Genomic DNA, 17,298 nt, shown 5'->3' with positions numbered 1-17,298 from the left:
TTGACTTGTTTTTTTTTTTTTAATTATTGAAATCATAACAAACTCCCAATAAACTTTATTATTCTGTTTTCTATTTAGTGAATCTTTTACTTAATTATTCAACTATTTCTTATGGGTTCGATATCCATCCTTAGGGATAAATTATTACTTCTGAAAAAACAGTGCACTTGCCATAAATCAATCATCATCCAACAACAACAAATTTCAGGAGAATTGTTTGAAGAAGCTGTAGTATTATAAGCTTTTGTGTTCTTTTAGTTTTTTGTATTTGAGTTTATTTGCATGTTATTAGATCATTTAAAATTTCATTAGAGTTAGGTTTCCTTTGTGCTGAGTTTATCATAATCGTCTTTCAAAACCATAAGTTTCCTTCTTTCAGTTTGTGCAGAAGAGAAGAAAGACTCATATTCCCTACTGTACGTTGGGCACAGGGTGTTGAACATGGGAGCTTTGATGTTTCAAATCCACATGAAGCCTGAAGCTGTGCTGCTTTCTGGTTTGAGTTTAGATTAGGTTGTTTAGAATCTTTGTTAAGATCAGTTCTTAATCCCGCACAAAGCTTGATCAATCACTTTTAAAAGAAACAAAGTGTTTTTCCAAGCAAAGGGAAAACAACTGGTTGATTTATCAAAATAATCGGTTGTTTGTTACTTAGTTGGCTTAAAGGTTTTCAAACTGTTTTTTGAATTAGTTATGCAACTTCCTGACTCATTCAACCGGTTAATTGTGGTTTCAACCAGTTAAATGTATGTTTTCACAACATTGTTTGGAAAACCTGTTTTAACTTATTTAGTTGATTAAAACTGCCTTAAACGGCTAGATTTCAAGTGCTATAATATCCTTTCTTTCATAACAATATACACAACAAATACAATAAGTATTGATACAAGTTTGAGATCAAAGAAAGAGATTTGTTTTTGAAAGGAGTTTTTAAAAGTGCAAGATTGTTGTTCAAGCTTTGCTATGGTAACAAGATCTGATCATAAGGCTTCATGTATTGTGCGAATTCAACTGTTTTCTATCCTTGTGTAGATTCTTGTAATTTTATTTCCTTTATCTGGAATTGTGTTTGAAATCCTGTAAAGACAGAGAGTGTTCTGTCTTGAGGTGTTTGGTGTTGCAAAGAGGGTGAGTGGGTCTTGTGGGTTTCAAGGTCACCTCTTTGTGGTGTGTTGTTGTAATCTAGATTTGATTACTAGTGGAACTCAGAGGTTGTTATGAGAATTGGATGTAGCTCAAGAGTGAGTGAATCGATATAACTCATGTTGTGTAAATATCTCTATCTCTATCACCTTACAACTGTTTGATCTTATTCTGTTTCTGCAGCTGATATAAACAACAGGTTAAATCGTGATTTTAACCTATTAAAATTCTGAAAACAGTTTCTATATCATTGTTTAATTGCTTTCCTTAATTGCTTATCTATGATTGTTTGATAAAGATTCATTCTTAATCAAGTCTTTGCAAAAGTCTTTTATAAACAATTCACCCCCACCTCTCTTATTTAAGTCATCAATTCTTACACAAGGATTATGTGTCTAGATGACATACAAACACAAGAGTTGTCAACCAAAGGCAGTGGAGAATGGAGCTCCTCCACTCTCACCAAGATGCACATGGCAAATCAAGTGGAAGTTTATCTCAGCAAACTTCCCAAGCACGAATATGGAAGCACAAACCTCATCATCTATACCACCTCCACAAAAAGCCTTACCCTCACCTAGCCAAACCAACCTAAAACTTTCATCTAAAGGAAACCCTGCCAAACGTTTACTCAAAATACGAAAGTTGGTGGCTTAGTACAAAAGATTAATTCCTCCTCTCAAACCTAAACACTAAAAAAAAAAACCAAACCTAACTCCATTAAGCCCATACTTGACGAAGAAAATTTGATGGTCATCAATGACTAGAGATTACAACTTGAAGGTTTTTGTATTAGTTAGTTCCCTACACATGCATAGAAGATGAGAACAATGCTTCATACTTTTGAGTAGAAATGTCATTAAGGCAATTTCTTTAAATAGAACTAGTCTTAATAGATATCAAAATGACTAGACGTTCTACTAAGACAATTCACTATTGATACTAATACTAGAAGACATATATCTTCTATACACTCTAATGAGGTTAGACACTCTATAAGTGACAACTATACACCAAGTCAAATATTTATCTTTATCTTGGTAAGGATTTTGTCTTTGACTAATACCGATTGCCATGAAGAGTGTTGAGTTATCAATGCATTCCTATCTAAGATTTAAAAAAGAGGATATTAATGTAAATCCACAAAAAAAATTTCACATTTGTTTTCACTTTCCTTTAACAAAGTGTAAGTCTTTTATTTCTTAAAATTTTTTTGTTTTTCAATCATGTTTTTGAAATACTTGTAAATAGACTTGCATTGCAATCTCGTGTAACTACTAGTACATTTGTAAGCAATTTTCGAAAAAATATAAATCAAAATTACGTTTCCCCGTTTTTTTCTCGAGCAAATAAAAGTAAATAAAACATGGCAGCAAAGATGTTAAAACGAGTCAACAAAAATGGGCAAAACTAATTTTGGAGAAGGTTTACAGTAAATATCAAACAAAATTCATTGATAACCATGCTAACTACATGAAATAATGATTGTAGAAATATGTTTGTTCATTGAAATAAACTAAAGTGGAACTGCAGGTTGTTGTGTCGTGAGCGCTCATCATCTTCCATTACCAAACTCAATTAATTCAAGTGCTCTCAAGCTATCATATCCAGTATTTTGTTGGGAACTACTACTATCACCATGTTCACGAGAGCTTTGTGTCTTATGAAGCAAGTATTGACCCACCTCAAAGTTTCTGCCTGTTTTGATCGAAGGATGTTTCTCCGTAAGCTTTATTCCCTCTAATTCTATTGCCACTTCCTTCATACTAGGCCTTTCCTCCCCTGTAAGTCTAAGGCACCTGGCAGCAAGAATAGCAACCTCCACAACCTCTTGCCTGTTTTCTTCATCTAAAATACCCATCTGAAGAACATCAATCAGACGATCTTCTTTCAAGCTACATAGAAAGTGAACCGTGAGACTTCGTTTCTCTTCTGACCTGTCAAAACAGAAAGGTTTCTCCCCTGTTAGCAGTTCTACAAGCACTACCCCAAAGCTATAAACATCACTCTTTTCAGTCAACTGACTTGATTGCATGTACTCTGGGTCTAAATACCCAAAGGTTCCTTGCACAATTGTGGCTATTTCAGTTTGTTCAAGAGGAACCAATCTTGAAGCTCCAAAGTCAGAAACTTTGGCATTGTAAGTTTCATCCAAAAGTATGTTTGAAGTCTTCACATCTCTATGGATGATGGGTATGGAAGCTACCGAGTGTAGATATGACAGAGCTGCAGCTGTCTCTGTAGCTATCCTTAAACACATTTTCCAAGACACATTGACCACCTCTCCTTGTTTATGTAGATAATGAAAAAGGGTGCCATTGTTAACAAATTCATAAACCAGTAAGGGAACTTCTGTCTCTAGACAACATCCCAAGAGTTTGACCACATTTCTGTGATTAATTTGTGAGAGTACAATGACCTCATTAATGAATTGCTCCACCTGGCTCTGATCCACTATTTTGGACTTTTTGATAGCAACAACTTTGTTATTTGAGAGAAGTCCTTTGAAAACAGTACCGAAACCTCCTTTACCTACGATTAAGCTCTCATCAAAATTGTTGGTGGCTTTCTTAAGTTGCTCTGCACTGAAAATTGTAGTGGACTGAGATGAGTCTTCCCTAGTGGAGAGTTGCTGTCTTAGAATGATGCCTCCATTTTGCTGAAAGAACTTCTCCTTTAATTTCAAGACTTTCCTTTTCTGGTACATCAAGTATAGCCAAGAAACTCCTATAAACAGAGCAATTAATCCTACACCTGCACCTGTTACCAAAATATGAATATAATAAAATAATAATAAAATATGATATTTCAACAATCCAATTTTGTTTATAAAATATAATAGTTTGATATTCTTAAAAAATAAAATAATTATTTTTTAATAAAAAAACTACGGTGTTAGGTATCATTATAAAACTTGACATGTCAGCTAGATTTGCATGTTAAGTTTCAACAATTATCTGTCACCACATGAGGAAAGTACTTTTAAAAAATGACAAAAAAAAATACAAGCAAATATGGGGGACTAGGCCAAAATCTATAAAATAAAACCTATGAAAAGAAATGCTTAAGTAATCTATACTAATTAATAAAGAATTTTAAGAATAAAACCTTATTATACCAATGAAATTGTTCCCTATGGATAAAACCTAAGTTAACAAGTTTGTCAGCACAAACATTGTCTTCACGAAAAATGTGAAAAATCCAAATTTGATTTCTCATAATAATCAAGGCATTTGTTCCACTTATTACGAAGAAATAAGTAAACTAGAAAAACTAGTAGTAAAAAAACAGAACAAATCAAGGACATTCAAGCCATAAACTAAAAAAACTCATATTTAACACCATCAATATTAATTTTTAACTGGAAGAGGTGAACAACTTTGTCACTATTAATATGACAAAACATAAACACAGATAAGTTAAACATATAATTTCTCACTTAGCTAAATAAAATAATTACTTTATCATTCACTTTAATAATTTAATAATGTATATTAATATTTTAAGTAAAACAATTAAACTATTAAATATTGATTATTAAATAAGTGTTTCCTTTGTAATTCATTTTTATATAATCATACAACTTATTTATTAATTTTGTATTGAATAGCCATTTTGTTAAGAGAACAAAATGATAACTATCTTTTAATGAACAAAATGAGTTATGGGAAAGTTATATTACAAATTTAGATTGTGAAAATATCACCAGGCTTGTGTAATTAAAAATATTAGTGGTTTAAGGTAAGGAAAACAAAACTGAAACGAAATTGTAATTTGCTTACCAATGATGATTTTGTTAAATGGATCATGCGGCTGCTTTGTGTGGCATCCTCCGCCTTCTTTTGTCCCATTTCCGATGAGTCCGTCAGGACAGAAACATTCAAAAGAGCCAGAAGTTTCTCTACAATGATCTTCACTATCGCAATTGTGTTGGTTACGTGCACACTCCGGAATGTCTACAAAGGCCACACAAATAACTAGTTCAAAAGCACGCCGTAAGAAACTCCCTAATACATTTTCAGTCAAAAAAGCTGCTTAAACTAATAAATATATTTCTTTTGATTCTAATTATAATATAACTTATTATGTCATTCATGAAATCTCTAAAGAGACTTATAAGTCAACCCATCATGCTATATATATTTCAATGGCCAGCTGTTTGAACACACTGAGGTGACGTCATTTGAGTGGATTAGGATAGGTTGAGAAAAATTTGTAAGTTAATTTTAGTTCAGAAAACTTCTTAAATTTGTCTGAATGTAGAATGAAGGTTAGCATAATTAAGTGATAAATGAATGAATTACCTTGGCAACCATGGAGAAGGTATGGGTTTCCCTCAAAGTCTGGATTACATTGGCATCGGTAACCATATTCATAGGGCGAGTTCTGACAATAGCTATTATCACTCTTGCATGCATAATCTGCTGTATGCATGGAAGCGTCGCACGTGTCGTTTCCTACACTCCACTCCATGACCATGGGTGCCATAGTGAAGTTGATGCCCTTCAAATGATCGACGGAGAAACTGTAGTTGCCATTTTTACCACAAAGGAGTATCCACACTTGTTGAAATCGGAAGTGGAATTGAAATTGTTGAAGCTGTATGCTCGCAAGCTAATATTCTTCATCCCAGGAGGAATGTCGACCTGGCAACACCCTATGCCCGTACAGTTTCCGCTTCTGCATGCTTTCAACGCTCTCTAAGCTGTCGCGTCTCGTCAAGCACCCCGTTGAAGATGTTGTACCGTTGCGAAAACTGTTGAGATAGCCGTAAGTGTCGCACCCTACGCTTACGAACTTGTTGTCTTCACTAGAAATTGTGAAAGCCGGTGATCTGAGACTGGGGCGGTTACCTTGCGATTCGTTTTTGCAAACCTTGGAGATGAACATGAGCATGTCTATTTTACCAGCGAGGCTTATGTTAATAATTTGGGCGTTACCTTGGCCGCGATATAAGGTTGAGTTTCTGCATGTAAGCTCCAATTCTTTCTCCTGAAAACAGTTATGACCGGTGACCGATGAATTGCCGATGCCAAATGGATACGGAATTGATGAAACACTTCCGCAGGAGTCCTGGCAGCCGGGCAGGGCTTGGCTGGCTGCTGCTAAAGCCATCAGTAACATCACGGTCAGTCTGGTCAGATGCTTTTGCGTCTCCTTAATTCTCATTTTTGTTATATGTGCTCAATACCACTTTCGATCCAATTTATACCTAAGAGAGGAATATAGATTGACCGGGCCAGCTCTTTCATAGAGTTACGGCTATAATAATTTCAAAATAAAAAATAAATAAATTTTTTGTCTTACACTATAAAATACATAACACTAATTAACCTAAATTAAAAATAAAAATTTAGGAAAGAATGAGTTTTTACATGGATTTTAAATACAAGTGGAGAAAATTTACGAAAATAATGCATTGGTTTGATATTACTGAAAGAAACCTATTTTAAGTTGTCTTTTATAAATATAAGTTCAACCTCATATTTGATTATCTAATTGAAGTCTTGTTTTCCCACAACGACTTTCATGTTGATGGTATACAAACACGACTTTGTTTAATTTAATTATCTGATTTTTAAAAAAAATTATAAATAAAGACATGACACGATTAAAATGAAGTTAGGGTTGAAGCTGAAGTTATGCAGGGAGGAAAACCTTCTATTATGGAACTTTAGCTAAAGTCATGCCAGGAAGTCTCGAGTTTAGTGTTGTTGGTATTTATGAGGGTAACACGACTTGCTTCATTATTGTTTGTATTTTTTTCTTTTAAATGATGAAGTTTGGAAGTGCATGTGTTTATATAAATGTTTTCTGATTAACTTTAACATATGAAAGTTAAATTGTTTATTTTATGTATTTATATATATATATTTTTTTTATTACTTTGTTGGAGATCTCACATCGATTAGAGATGAGGACAATTGATTATATATAAGTGGGTGCAAACCTCACCTCATGAGTCGGTTTTATGGGGTTGAGTTAGGCTTAAAGTTCACTTTGTAATATGGTATCAAAGCTATTTTTATAAAAAGTATGGGTTTCCTCCTGGCTACAAATTCACCAATTGGACATTCCAAACCAATAATATAATTACTTTTTTTTATCAGCAATGAATTAATAGAATAAAAATCAACAAAGCAAATCAAGATTAAGTGACACACCACTTAACTCAAGAATCTTAAACTATTTAAGTAGCCCCTACCCAAACAAAATTGGTTTTGCAAAAAACAGCAAACCAAAAACTTGATGGCTATCTAGCCACTAGAATTTTAACAATCTAAAAACTTGAAATCTAGCTAGCTCCCTACCCATTGCAGCAATACCAAACCTTGTGCACTACATTTTATTGTCAAAGTGAGGCACGACCTCTGCTGCTAGTCTACTTCCAAAAGCTACAAAAATCTTCGCACATCCTCATCTTTTAAGCACCAATAGCTGGTCAACTAACCACACAAAACGTGCAAGAAACTGCATAACGTTGACCAGCATTGACAATATTTGGACATGGGCTTATAGGTCAGATTTTTGCCTAGCAGAACATTCATCATATCTTTCAACCATAAACAAGCTTTGAATCGCCTTTGCCGTGACTTCAGTTGGATCTGCAAACAACTAACTACTAGCTCTCTAAGAGCATTAGTAGCACTAATCTCAGAAACATCACGACAACAAAACTAAAAAAGTTTACAGCTGTAATTTACGAGACTTCTTCCTATTAAAACAAACCCCTCCTTCTTCATCTTCTCTTCCGGATAGATTTCATACATTCTGTAGGATTTATGCACCAGCGGGTGTATGTAAATTCAGTTAGATTCTCTTTGCTGGTAAGCCACGTCCACGTCTTTAGTTGAGCCAAAGTGAAGATTTCAACCCTAAATCCCAAACCAATAATATGATTACTACTGACACTTTTTTTGAGTTTTTTCCTAAAGAATAGGATGTAAAGGGGATTCAACTTACATCACAGCAGTGCCAATTCCTGACCAACATTTTGCGTTAGCAAAACCTTGAGGATCCTATCCCTCACACTCAAATTAATCAAGTCGGCACCTTCTCTGCGGATGAAATCCCCAATACTAAGCAATCTTCAACAAGTAAGTTTCTCTCTTCACTGTCTGCTATAAAAGAATCTTGGATTATTGATTATGGTGTCACGGTCATGTTTACCACAATTTGAACGTTTTTACTACTTATACTACAATTAAACATGTCTTAATTAGTCTTAAAAAGGGCCAAACTAACAAAGTCCAATAACTTAAAAAAAAAACTAAATATGTTAACATACTTTGTGTTTATTTTATTGTTTTGATTATTTATGTATTTATAAAAAATAAGAGGTAAGTTAGGAATTGAAATTAAAATTAAAATTGATAATTAGTACTATTACAATAGGGAAATAATTTATTTATGAGAGATCGTGCCATAAGGTACTCTTCTTTTTTGTCGTCTACGTCTTCTTTGAGGGTTATGTTTGGTAGATGCGTGAGGAAGTGAAGTTGAATTTTTAGTATTGTCTTTGTCTTTGTCGTTTTGACCATAACCATCAAGTCCTTGTGAGAGCATTGTAAGCTAATAATAGTCCATGAATGATACAAGATTGTTGCAAATGGAGGTGTCCATGTGAAAGTTGCAAAGATAGTTGATAACTAGAAAAAAGATACAGTAGAGAAGGAAAAGTGTTGTATATGGATGGAACTCGTTAATAGAGAGAGTGAGAAGACATGTGGTGATGATAATCCATGTATTCAAACATTAGATGTTGTTAAAGATTGGACTAACCAAATGATTAATCATATACATTATTAGAAAATCATCAAATTAAAACAAAAATGATTAATTGATATATTGACTAAATTAGATACTATTTTAAAAATTAAAAAAATTGTTAATATTTAAATTAATTTATATTATTAATAAATAATTTTTAAATTAATATCTATTAATTACCAAGATAACTATTAATTATGTTAAAATTTTAGTAACTAATTACAACGTGAACAAATATTAGTTATAAAAACAATATGGAAGTGAAATGCAGCCTCACTTTATTAAGGTTTTATAAAGTTTAATGAATTCTTCACCATAGTTGTGGCAGAGCAAGTTTCTATTACTTTTTATTATTTTCAAATTTACACATGGCGTAAACGTGGATGAAGAATAAATAAAAGTGAGAAGAAACATAATAGCCAAAGAATGAAACCTGGTCCAAAGGTAAAAAATACAAAACTAATAAAACTTAAGTTGAATTAAAGAAATTGTAGACGTGAAAACATAAAAAAAAAACTTCATACATGCTTTAAAAGTACCCAAAGACTTGGCATTCATATGGTTTATCAGAATATATACTTTGACATGTCAACACATGACAGGTAAAACATCCCACACATGTTCATCTTTCCATGATAAATTCTTTTGTAAGATCATGTTAATTGGAAATTGACATGTTGATACACTGCATATATTATAACTCTATTTGATTAATTCTTTTTGACTTGTTCTGATCTTTGACAAAGGATATGTATCCATTTGGTTCATTTTTATAACTATTGTACCTTTAAAAAAAAAAAAAAAAACCTTTTAACATAAAATTGTCATGTAGATGGCTGAAAAAAAATATTGATGTATCCACTGGGTTACCAAATAATTAAATATTTCCATTATTATTGTTTTATATTATTGTATGACAACTTTTTATTATATATTAACAATTTAAATATGTTTAATTTTACATCTGTTAATTCTTGGCGGAGACTTAACCGCTTAGTCAATATTCGTCATTTTTCTTATCATGATATATGTTTTTGATGAAAACATAATAGTTAAAGTTGGATACATATTTTATTTTAATTGAAATTTTTTAAATTTCAGTTTTGTTTAAATTAATTTCCTCTAAGCAAATGAATATTCCTTAAGTTACATGTCTCTTCGAGAATTGATAGTTAGGAAGGAAAAAAATAATAATATAGAAACTCACTCATTTTTACAACTGTTAAAACATACCTTTTTATATCGATTTTACATCAAACATAAAAGAACTGTCTTAAAAAACACATTAAAGTATTACTTTATATGAAAAATAACATATAATTTTAGCAGTTATTTAATGTGTTACTTTTTATGATGATAAAAAATAAATCAATTATAGAAAGTGTTATTTTTTTTTGATATATTTATTTTGCCATATATAATAAGCTCAAGTAAATGTTTTCAAAATAAAATCTAGCATAATAATTATAAAATTTACTAACATTTAATATTCATATAAAATTGTTAACTAGTTATAACTATGTAAATACTTAAAAGAAATAATGTCAACTACTCTCAAACCTCTTGTAAGCCTTCCTCAGATGGATCACTAGTATATAACTAAATATTGAAGATGAAATTAACATTTAACATATTTAATATATTTAACATATTTGAGTTAGTTGTATATTATCTCCTTCCACGGACCCTTAATGTTGGTCAATATAGTTTTATGCATATGTTTCATCACATAATATCCAAACTATAGCTTCTCCATTAATGTGAGCACTATAAATTAAATATGAATATTATAATATAATAATTTATCCATTACAATTTACTAGTAGCAAGAAGAATGATTTATATTTGGTAAAATCAACTTGCAACCTTAAATGAAATTTTCAACAAACCAATTTCAGCCTAAATGTAATATTTTCTTGACAATAATGTGGTGAACAAATCATAAATGCTACAGAAAAAATGAAGTATACAAAAGGATAATCATACCTAGAGTTAAGTGGAAAATATCAACAAATATCTTGTGATCCCGAGCCTTGACAAACGAAGAACGGTCTTTTGCAGAAGAAAGCCGCAAATGGGCCTTATCAATTGAGCTACAAGAAAGCTTAAATGAGTGCAATGGCATTTAAAAGATGGCTTCTTCTTCCTGCACCCCTACATTTTTCTTCCCACACCCCACAATTTTCTAAACCCCAAATCTTTTATTTGAAAAAGGGCATTGTGATTATCGGAAATAGGGATTTGGGAGTGTGCTACGGATTCATCAATCCAGAACTGAATATTTTTTTCTGGATGAGGGGGTGTTCCAAAAGCAATTTTTGCATAAATTATTCATTTTTGGATTGCTGAATCTGGAAGCCTAATTCTGTTACGGATTGGTGGATTCGGAATTTTTTTTTTTTAATTATGGATTTCTAAATCCATAATGCATATTTCTGTTACTGATTGATGGATCCAGAATGCTTTTTTTGAATGATGAATTTTGGGACATGAAATGCATATTTTGAATTACGGATTGATGGATATGAAATTTTACTGGAAGTGCCAATCCGAAATTTTTCTGGATTCCATAATCCATAATGCAAAAAGATAAATACAGTTCAAGTGCATTTTAGGGTTTTTTAAAAATAACAGGAACAGTTTGGTCTTTGCATAATATTGTGGGGTGCAGGAAAAAATATGCAGGGGTGCAGGAAGCAACTGCCTTAAACGACATAACCATTTGAAATGAAAAAGAGAAAAAACTGAAAATTCTGAGAAAAATTATTAAAAATATTAGTTCTGTGAAGCTGATATACCTTGAATGCAGTTCCTTTGATATTTCACCACAAATTAAAGAAAGTAGTTACACTTTATTATTTGTTATTGTGAAAATTATATAAATATTTTTAAAATTATATTAAATCAAATAAACTATCTATTTACTTTGGTAGTTATTAATTTACATGAAAAAAAATCTAACTAACTGCGAATCTAAAATTGTATTTAAGAAGATAAATCTAATATCACTCAAAATTTGATTATATAACTATACTGGAGTTTAATAGACATGGATTTTTAGGGTAAGAATATTTATACTATTAATATAATTTTAAAAAATTAATAAAAGTCAATAAATTTATCATACATAAAGGTTTGTGATTGGATTACGATATATAGAAAAATTACACTTTCAACGCTGGTATTACTATTATCTTTCAACAAAACAAGTAAAATAAATAGAAAGTAAAATGTTGATATGAAAACCTTTTATAGAATTTTTTTAATATTCATGAAAAAATGTCCATTTTCCCACATCACTTCACAGTGAGAAATAACATTTTTAGTATGTACTTGGATTAATTTACTTTATTTACAAAATCTTATTCACACTTTTTTTTCTAGACAAAAATAATCCCAAAATTAATCAACCAAACATATAACTTTAAAAGGTAGGTAACAGATTCTCAATATAGAATTAGTCTTAATAGATACTAAATGACTAGATGCTCTACTAAGACAATCAACATTGATACTAGAAGACACCTATCTTAGATGTTCTTGGATATGCTTAGATGTTCTAGAAGTCTGAACAATATTTTAATGAAGTAATCCTAACAAAGATCAACTTTATACATCAAGTCAAATATTTCTCTTTATCATCTTAGGAATTTTATCTTTGACTGATAACCAATGGCCATGAAGAGTGTTAACTTTGTCAATACACTCTTATTTAAGATTGCAAAACACAAATGAGGATATTAATGTAAATCCACACAAAAATATCACACTCTCTGTCTTCACTTTCCTTTAACAAAAGTGTAAGTTTTCTATTTCTCAAAATTTATTTGTTCTTCACTACGCATAAATAGACTTGCATTTCAATTTCGTGTAACTACTAATACATTTGTAAGCAATTTTCGAATCAAAATTATGTTTCAACTTGTTTTCTCTTGCAGATAAAAGTAAATAAAAAAAGGAACAAAGATGTTAAAATGAGTAAAAAAAATGGACAAAAGTAATTTGGCAAAAAAGGTAGAAATATGTTACACAAAACATCAAACATAATTCATTTATAACCATGCTAACTACATGAAATAATGATTGTAGAAATATGTTTGTTTATTGAAATAAACTGAAGTGGAACTGCATGTTGTTCTGTCATGAGCGCTGATCATCTTCCATTACCAAAGTCAATTAATTCAAGTGCTCTCAAGCTATCATATCCAGTATTTTGTTGGGCACTACTACTATCACCATGTTCATGGGAGCTTTGTGCCTCATGAAGCAAGTATTGACCCTCCTCAAAGTTTTTGCCTGTATTGATCCAAGGGTGTTTCTCTATAAGCTTTATTCCCTCTAATTCCATTGCCACTTCCTTCATGCTAGGCCTTTCCTCCCCTGTAAGTCTCAGGCACCTAGCAGCAAGAATAGCAACCTCCATAAGCTCCTGCTTGTTTTCTTCATCCAAAATACCCACCTGAAGAACATCAAATAGACGATCCTCTTTCAAGCTACATAGAAAGTGAACCGTAAGACTTCGTTTCTCTTCTGCCCTGTCAAAACAGAACGGTTTCTCCCCTGTTAGTAGTTCTACAAGCACTACCCCAAAGCTATAGACATCACTCTTTTCTGTCAACTGACTTGATTGCATGTACTCTGGGTCTAAATACCCAAAGGTTCCTTGCACAATTGTGGCTATTTCAGTTTGGTCAAGAGGAACCAATCTAGAAGCTCCAAAGTCAGACACTTTGGCAGTGTAAGTTTCATCCAAGAGTATATTTGCAGTCTTCACATCTCTGTGGATGATGGGTATGGAAGCTGCCGAGTGTAGATATGACAAAGCTGCAGCTGTCTCTGTAGCTATCCTTAGACGCGTTTTCCAAGACACATTAACCACCTCTCCTTGGTTATGTAGATAATCAAAAAGGGTACCATTGTTAACAAATTCATAAACCAGTAAGGGAACTTCTATCTCTAGACAACATCCCAAGAGTTTGACCACATTTCTATGATTAATTTGTGAGAGTATAATAACCTCATTAATGAATTGCTCCACCTGACTCTGATCCACTATTTTGGACTTCTTGATAGCAACAACTTTGTTATTTGAGAGAAGTCCTTTGAAAACTGTACCATAACCTCCTTTACCGATGATTAAGCTCTCATCAAAATTGTTGGTGGCTTTCTTAAGTTGCTCTGCACTGAAAATTGTAGCGGACTGAGATGAGTCTTCCCTAGTGGAGAGTTGTTGTCTCAGAATGATGCCTCCATTCTGCTGAAAGAACTTCTCCTTTAATTTGAGGACTTTCCTTTTCTGGTACATCAAGTATAGCCAAGAAACTCCTATAAACAGAGCAATTAATCCTACACCTGCATCTGTTACCAAAAATATAAATATGAATAAAGTAATTATAAAATACAATAATGATATTTTAACAATCCAACTTTTTTTTATAAAATATAATAGTTTGATATACTTAAACACTAAAACATTTTTTTTTATAAAAACTACCATGTGTTATGCAACATTATAAAACTTGACATCTTAGCTAAACTCACACCTTAAATTTTAACAATCATTTGTCATCATATGAAAAAAGTATTATGAAAAAAAAAGAAAAAAAATTCCAAGCAAATATGGGGACTATGCCAAAGCTCATAAAATAAAATATAAGAAAAACGATACTTAAGTAATCTATATCTATTAATAAAGAATTCTAAGAAGAGATTACATGGAACCTTTTTATATCAATGGAATTGTTTTCTATGAATAAAACTTAAGTTAGCAAGCTTGTCGGCACAAACATTGTCTTTACAAAAAAATGTGAGAAATCCTAAATCTGATTTTCTCATAATAATCAAGGCATTTGTTTCACATATTACGGAGAATCAAAGAAACATTAGTCCTAGTAGTAAAAACGACAAAAATATAGGTAGAATCACATTCAAGCCAAAAACTAGAAAACTCATAATTTTAGTTGTTTCAATGACATGGATAAATTCATAAACTCAGGAAACCAAAATAATTATGAATATCAAGGAAAGTAGATAAACTACCAATGAACTCGTCATACTCTCACAAAAAATATCACCACAAGCAACAAGATCAAGAGAATCCCTAACAACATTATCAATATTAATTTTAACATAACCAAGAGAAGAAAACTCCCATATAACAGAAAAATGGTGAAAAACTTTGTCACTATGAGTATTAATATCACATAACTGAAGTCACACATATCATTCCTAATAGAGTTTAATAAAATAATTACTTTATTGTCTACTTTAATAATAAAATAATATATATTAATATTTTAAGTAAAAACAATTAAACTATTAAATATTGATTGTTAAATAAGTGTTTCTTTTGTAATTCATTTTTATATAATCACACAACTTATTTTATTAATTTTGTATTGAATAACCATTTTGTTAAGAGAACAGAATGATAACTATCTTTTAATATTAGAATATCTAATAAAAATATAAATTAAATTATTGAATAAAAAATGAACAAAATAAGTTATGGGAAAGTAATATTAAAAAATTAGATTGTGAAAATATCACCAAGGCTTGTGCAATTGAAATATTAGTGGCTTAAGGGAAGAAAAAGAAAACTGAAACGAAATTATAATTTGGTTACCAATGACGATCTTGATAAATGGATCAGCCTTCTGCTTTGGGTGGCATCCTCCGCCTTCTTTTGTCCCATTTCCGATTAGTCCGTCAGGACAGAAACATTCAAAAGAGCCAGAAGTTTCTATACAATGATCTTCACTATCGCAATTGTGTTTATTCCTTGTACACTCCGGAAAGTCTACAAAGGCCACATAAATGACCAGTTCAAAAGCACGCCGTAAGAAACTCCCTAATCCATTTTCTAGGAAAAAAATTGCTTAAACTAATGAGTACCTTTCGTTTGATTCTAATTATAATATAACTTATTATGTCATTCATGAAATCACTAAAGAGACTTATAAGTCAACCCGTCATGCTATATATATTTCAATGGCCAGCTGTTTGAGCACACTGAGGTGACGTGACCATCTTTATTGTATTAAAAATTAGCATATTCAAAATGAGTCATTTGGGTTGATTAGGATAGGTTGAGAAAAAATTGTAAGTTAATTTTAGTTCAGAAAACGTCTTAAATTTGTCTGAATGTAGAATCAATGTTATCATAATGAACTGATAAATGAATGAATTACCTTGGCAACCATGGAGAAGGTATGGGTTTCCCTCAAAGCCTGGATTACATTTGCATCGGTAACCATATTCATTGGGCGAGTTCTCACAGGAGCTATTAGCACTCTTGCATGCATAATCTGCTGTATGCATAGAAGCGTCGCACGTGTCGTTTCCTACACTCCAATCCATGACCATGGGTGCCATAGTGAAGTTGATGCCCTTCAAATGATCGACGGAGAAACTGTAGTTGCCATTTTTTACCACAAAGGAGTATCCACACTTGTTGAAATCGGAAGTGGAATTGAAATTGTTGAAGCTGTATGCTCGCAAGCTAATATTCTTCATCCCAGGAGGAATGTCGACCTGGCAACACCCTATGCCCGGACAGTTTCCGCTTCTCTGCATGCTTTCAACGCTCTCTAAGCTGTCGCATCTCGTCAAGCACCCCGTTGAAGATGTTGTACCGTTGCGAAAACTGTTGAGATAGCCGTAAGTGTCGCACCCTACGCTTACGAACTTGTTGTCTTCACTAGAAATTGTGAAAGCCGGTGATCTGAGACTGGGGCGGTTACCTTGCGATTCGTTTTTGCAAACCTTGGAGATGAACATGAGCATGTCTATTTTACCAGCGAGGCTTATGTTAATAATTTGGGCGTTACCTTGGCCGCGATATAAGGTTGAGTTTCTGCATGTAAGCTCCAATTCTTTCTCCTGAAAACAGTTATGACCGGTGACCGATGAATTGCCGATGCCAAATGGATACGGAATTGATGAAACACTTCCGCAGGAGTCCTGGCAGCCGGGCAGGGCTTGGCTGGCTGCTGCTAAAGCCATCAGTAACAGCACGGTCAGTCTGGTCAGATGCTTTTGCGTCTCCTTAACTCTCATTGTTGTGATATGTGCTCAATAACACTTTCGATCCAATTTATAGCTAAGAGACCGGGCAGCTCATCCATAGACTAAACTAATATCTCACTGCTGTATAATCATTTTAAAAGAAAAAATAAAATAAAATTTATCTTTATAAAAAACAAAAAACCAATTTATCCTAAATTAAAAATAAAAATTTAGGAAAGATTGAGCTTTTACACGGATTACGAATATAAGTGACAAAAAATTATGAAATTGGTGCATTTTGTATCCTCGATATCATTCAAAATGGTACGATGGTTAAAAAATATATAAAGACAATAACCGTTGTTATTATAGGGTGGT

The 17,298-nt window shown here is 32.2% G+C and overlaps 1 protein-coding gene and 1 pseudogene across 1 annotated transcript; both read right to left on the bottom strand.

The window, feature by feature from the left end:
* Positions 1-2,522: 2,522 nt before the first annotated feature.
* LOC137813467 (wall-associated receptor kinase 2-like) lies at positions 2,523-6,302 on the bottom strand (annotated as a pseudogene).
* Positions 6,303-12,938: 6,636 nt separating this feature from the next.
* On the bottom strand, positions 12,939-17,049 carry LOC137813466 (putative wall-associated receptor kinase-like 16). Its single transcript, XM_068615738.1, has 3 exons — positions 16,104-17,049; positions 15,539-15,712; positions 12,939-14,271 (listed from the first exon to the last, which is right to left on the bottom strand). Exons 1-3 carry the CDS (start codon positions 16,969-16,971, stop codon positions 13,067-13,069), a joined length of 2,247 nt encoding a protein of 748 aa, XP_068471839.1. The 5' UTR covers positions 16,972-17,049; the 3' UTR covers positions 12,939-13,066.
* Positions 17,050-17,298: the final 249 nt, after the last annotated feature.

This window comes from Phaseolus vulgaris, chromosome 1 (assembly GCF_000499845.2).
Source record: "Phaseolus vulgaris cultivar G19833 chromosome 1, P. vulgaris v2.0, whole genome shotgun sequence".
Lineage (NCBI taxonomy): Eukaryota > Viridiplantae > Streptophyta > Magnoliopsida > Fabales > Fabaceae > Phaseolus > Phaseolus vulgaris.
Note: the sequence above shows the minus strand (reverse complement) of the source record. Positions and strands in the feature narration are given on the sequence as shown.

What these genes read in the sequence shown, in the direction of transcription:
- LOC137813466 (XM_068615738.1), bottom strand. Translation starts at nt 16,971, where the DNA reads ATGAGAGTTAAGGAGACGCAAAAGCATCTGACCAGACTGACCGTGCTG. An exon ending in CCTTCTCCATGGTTGCCAAG is followed by an intron (nt 15,713 to 16,103) that starts GTAATTCATTCA and finishes TGGCCTTTGTAG; the next exon opens with ACTTTCCGGAGTGTACAAGG. An exon ending in ATTTATCAAGATCGTCATTG is followed by an intron (nt 14,272 to 15,538) that starts GTAACCAAATTA and finishes TTTTGGTAACAG; the next exon opens with ATGCAGGTGTAGGATTAATT.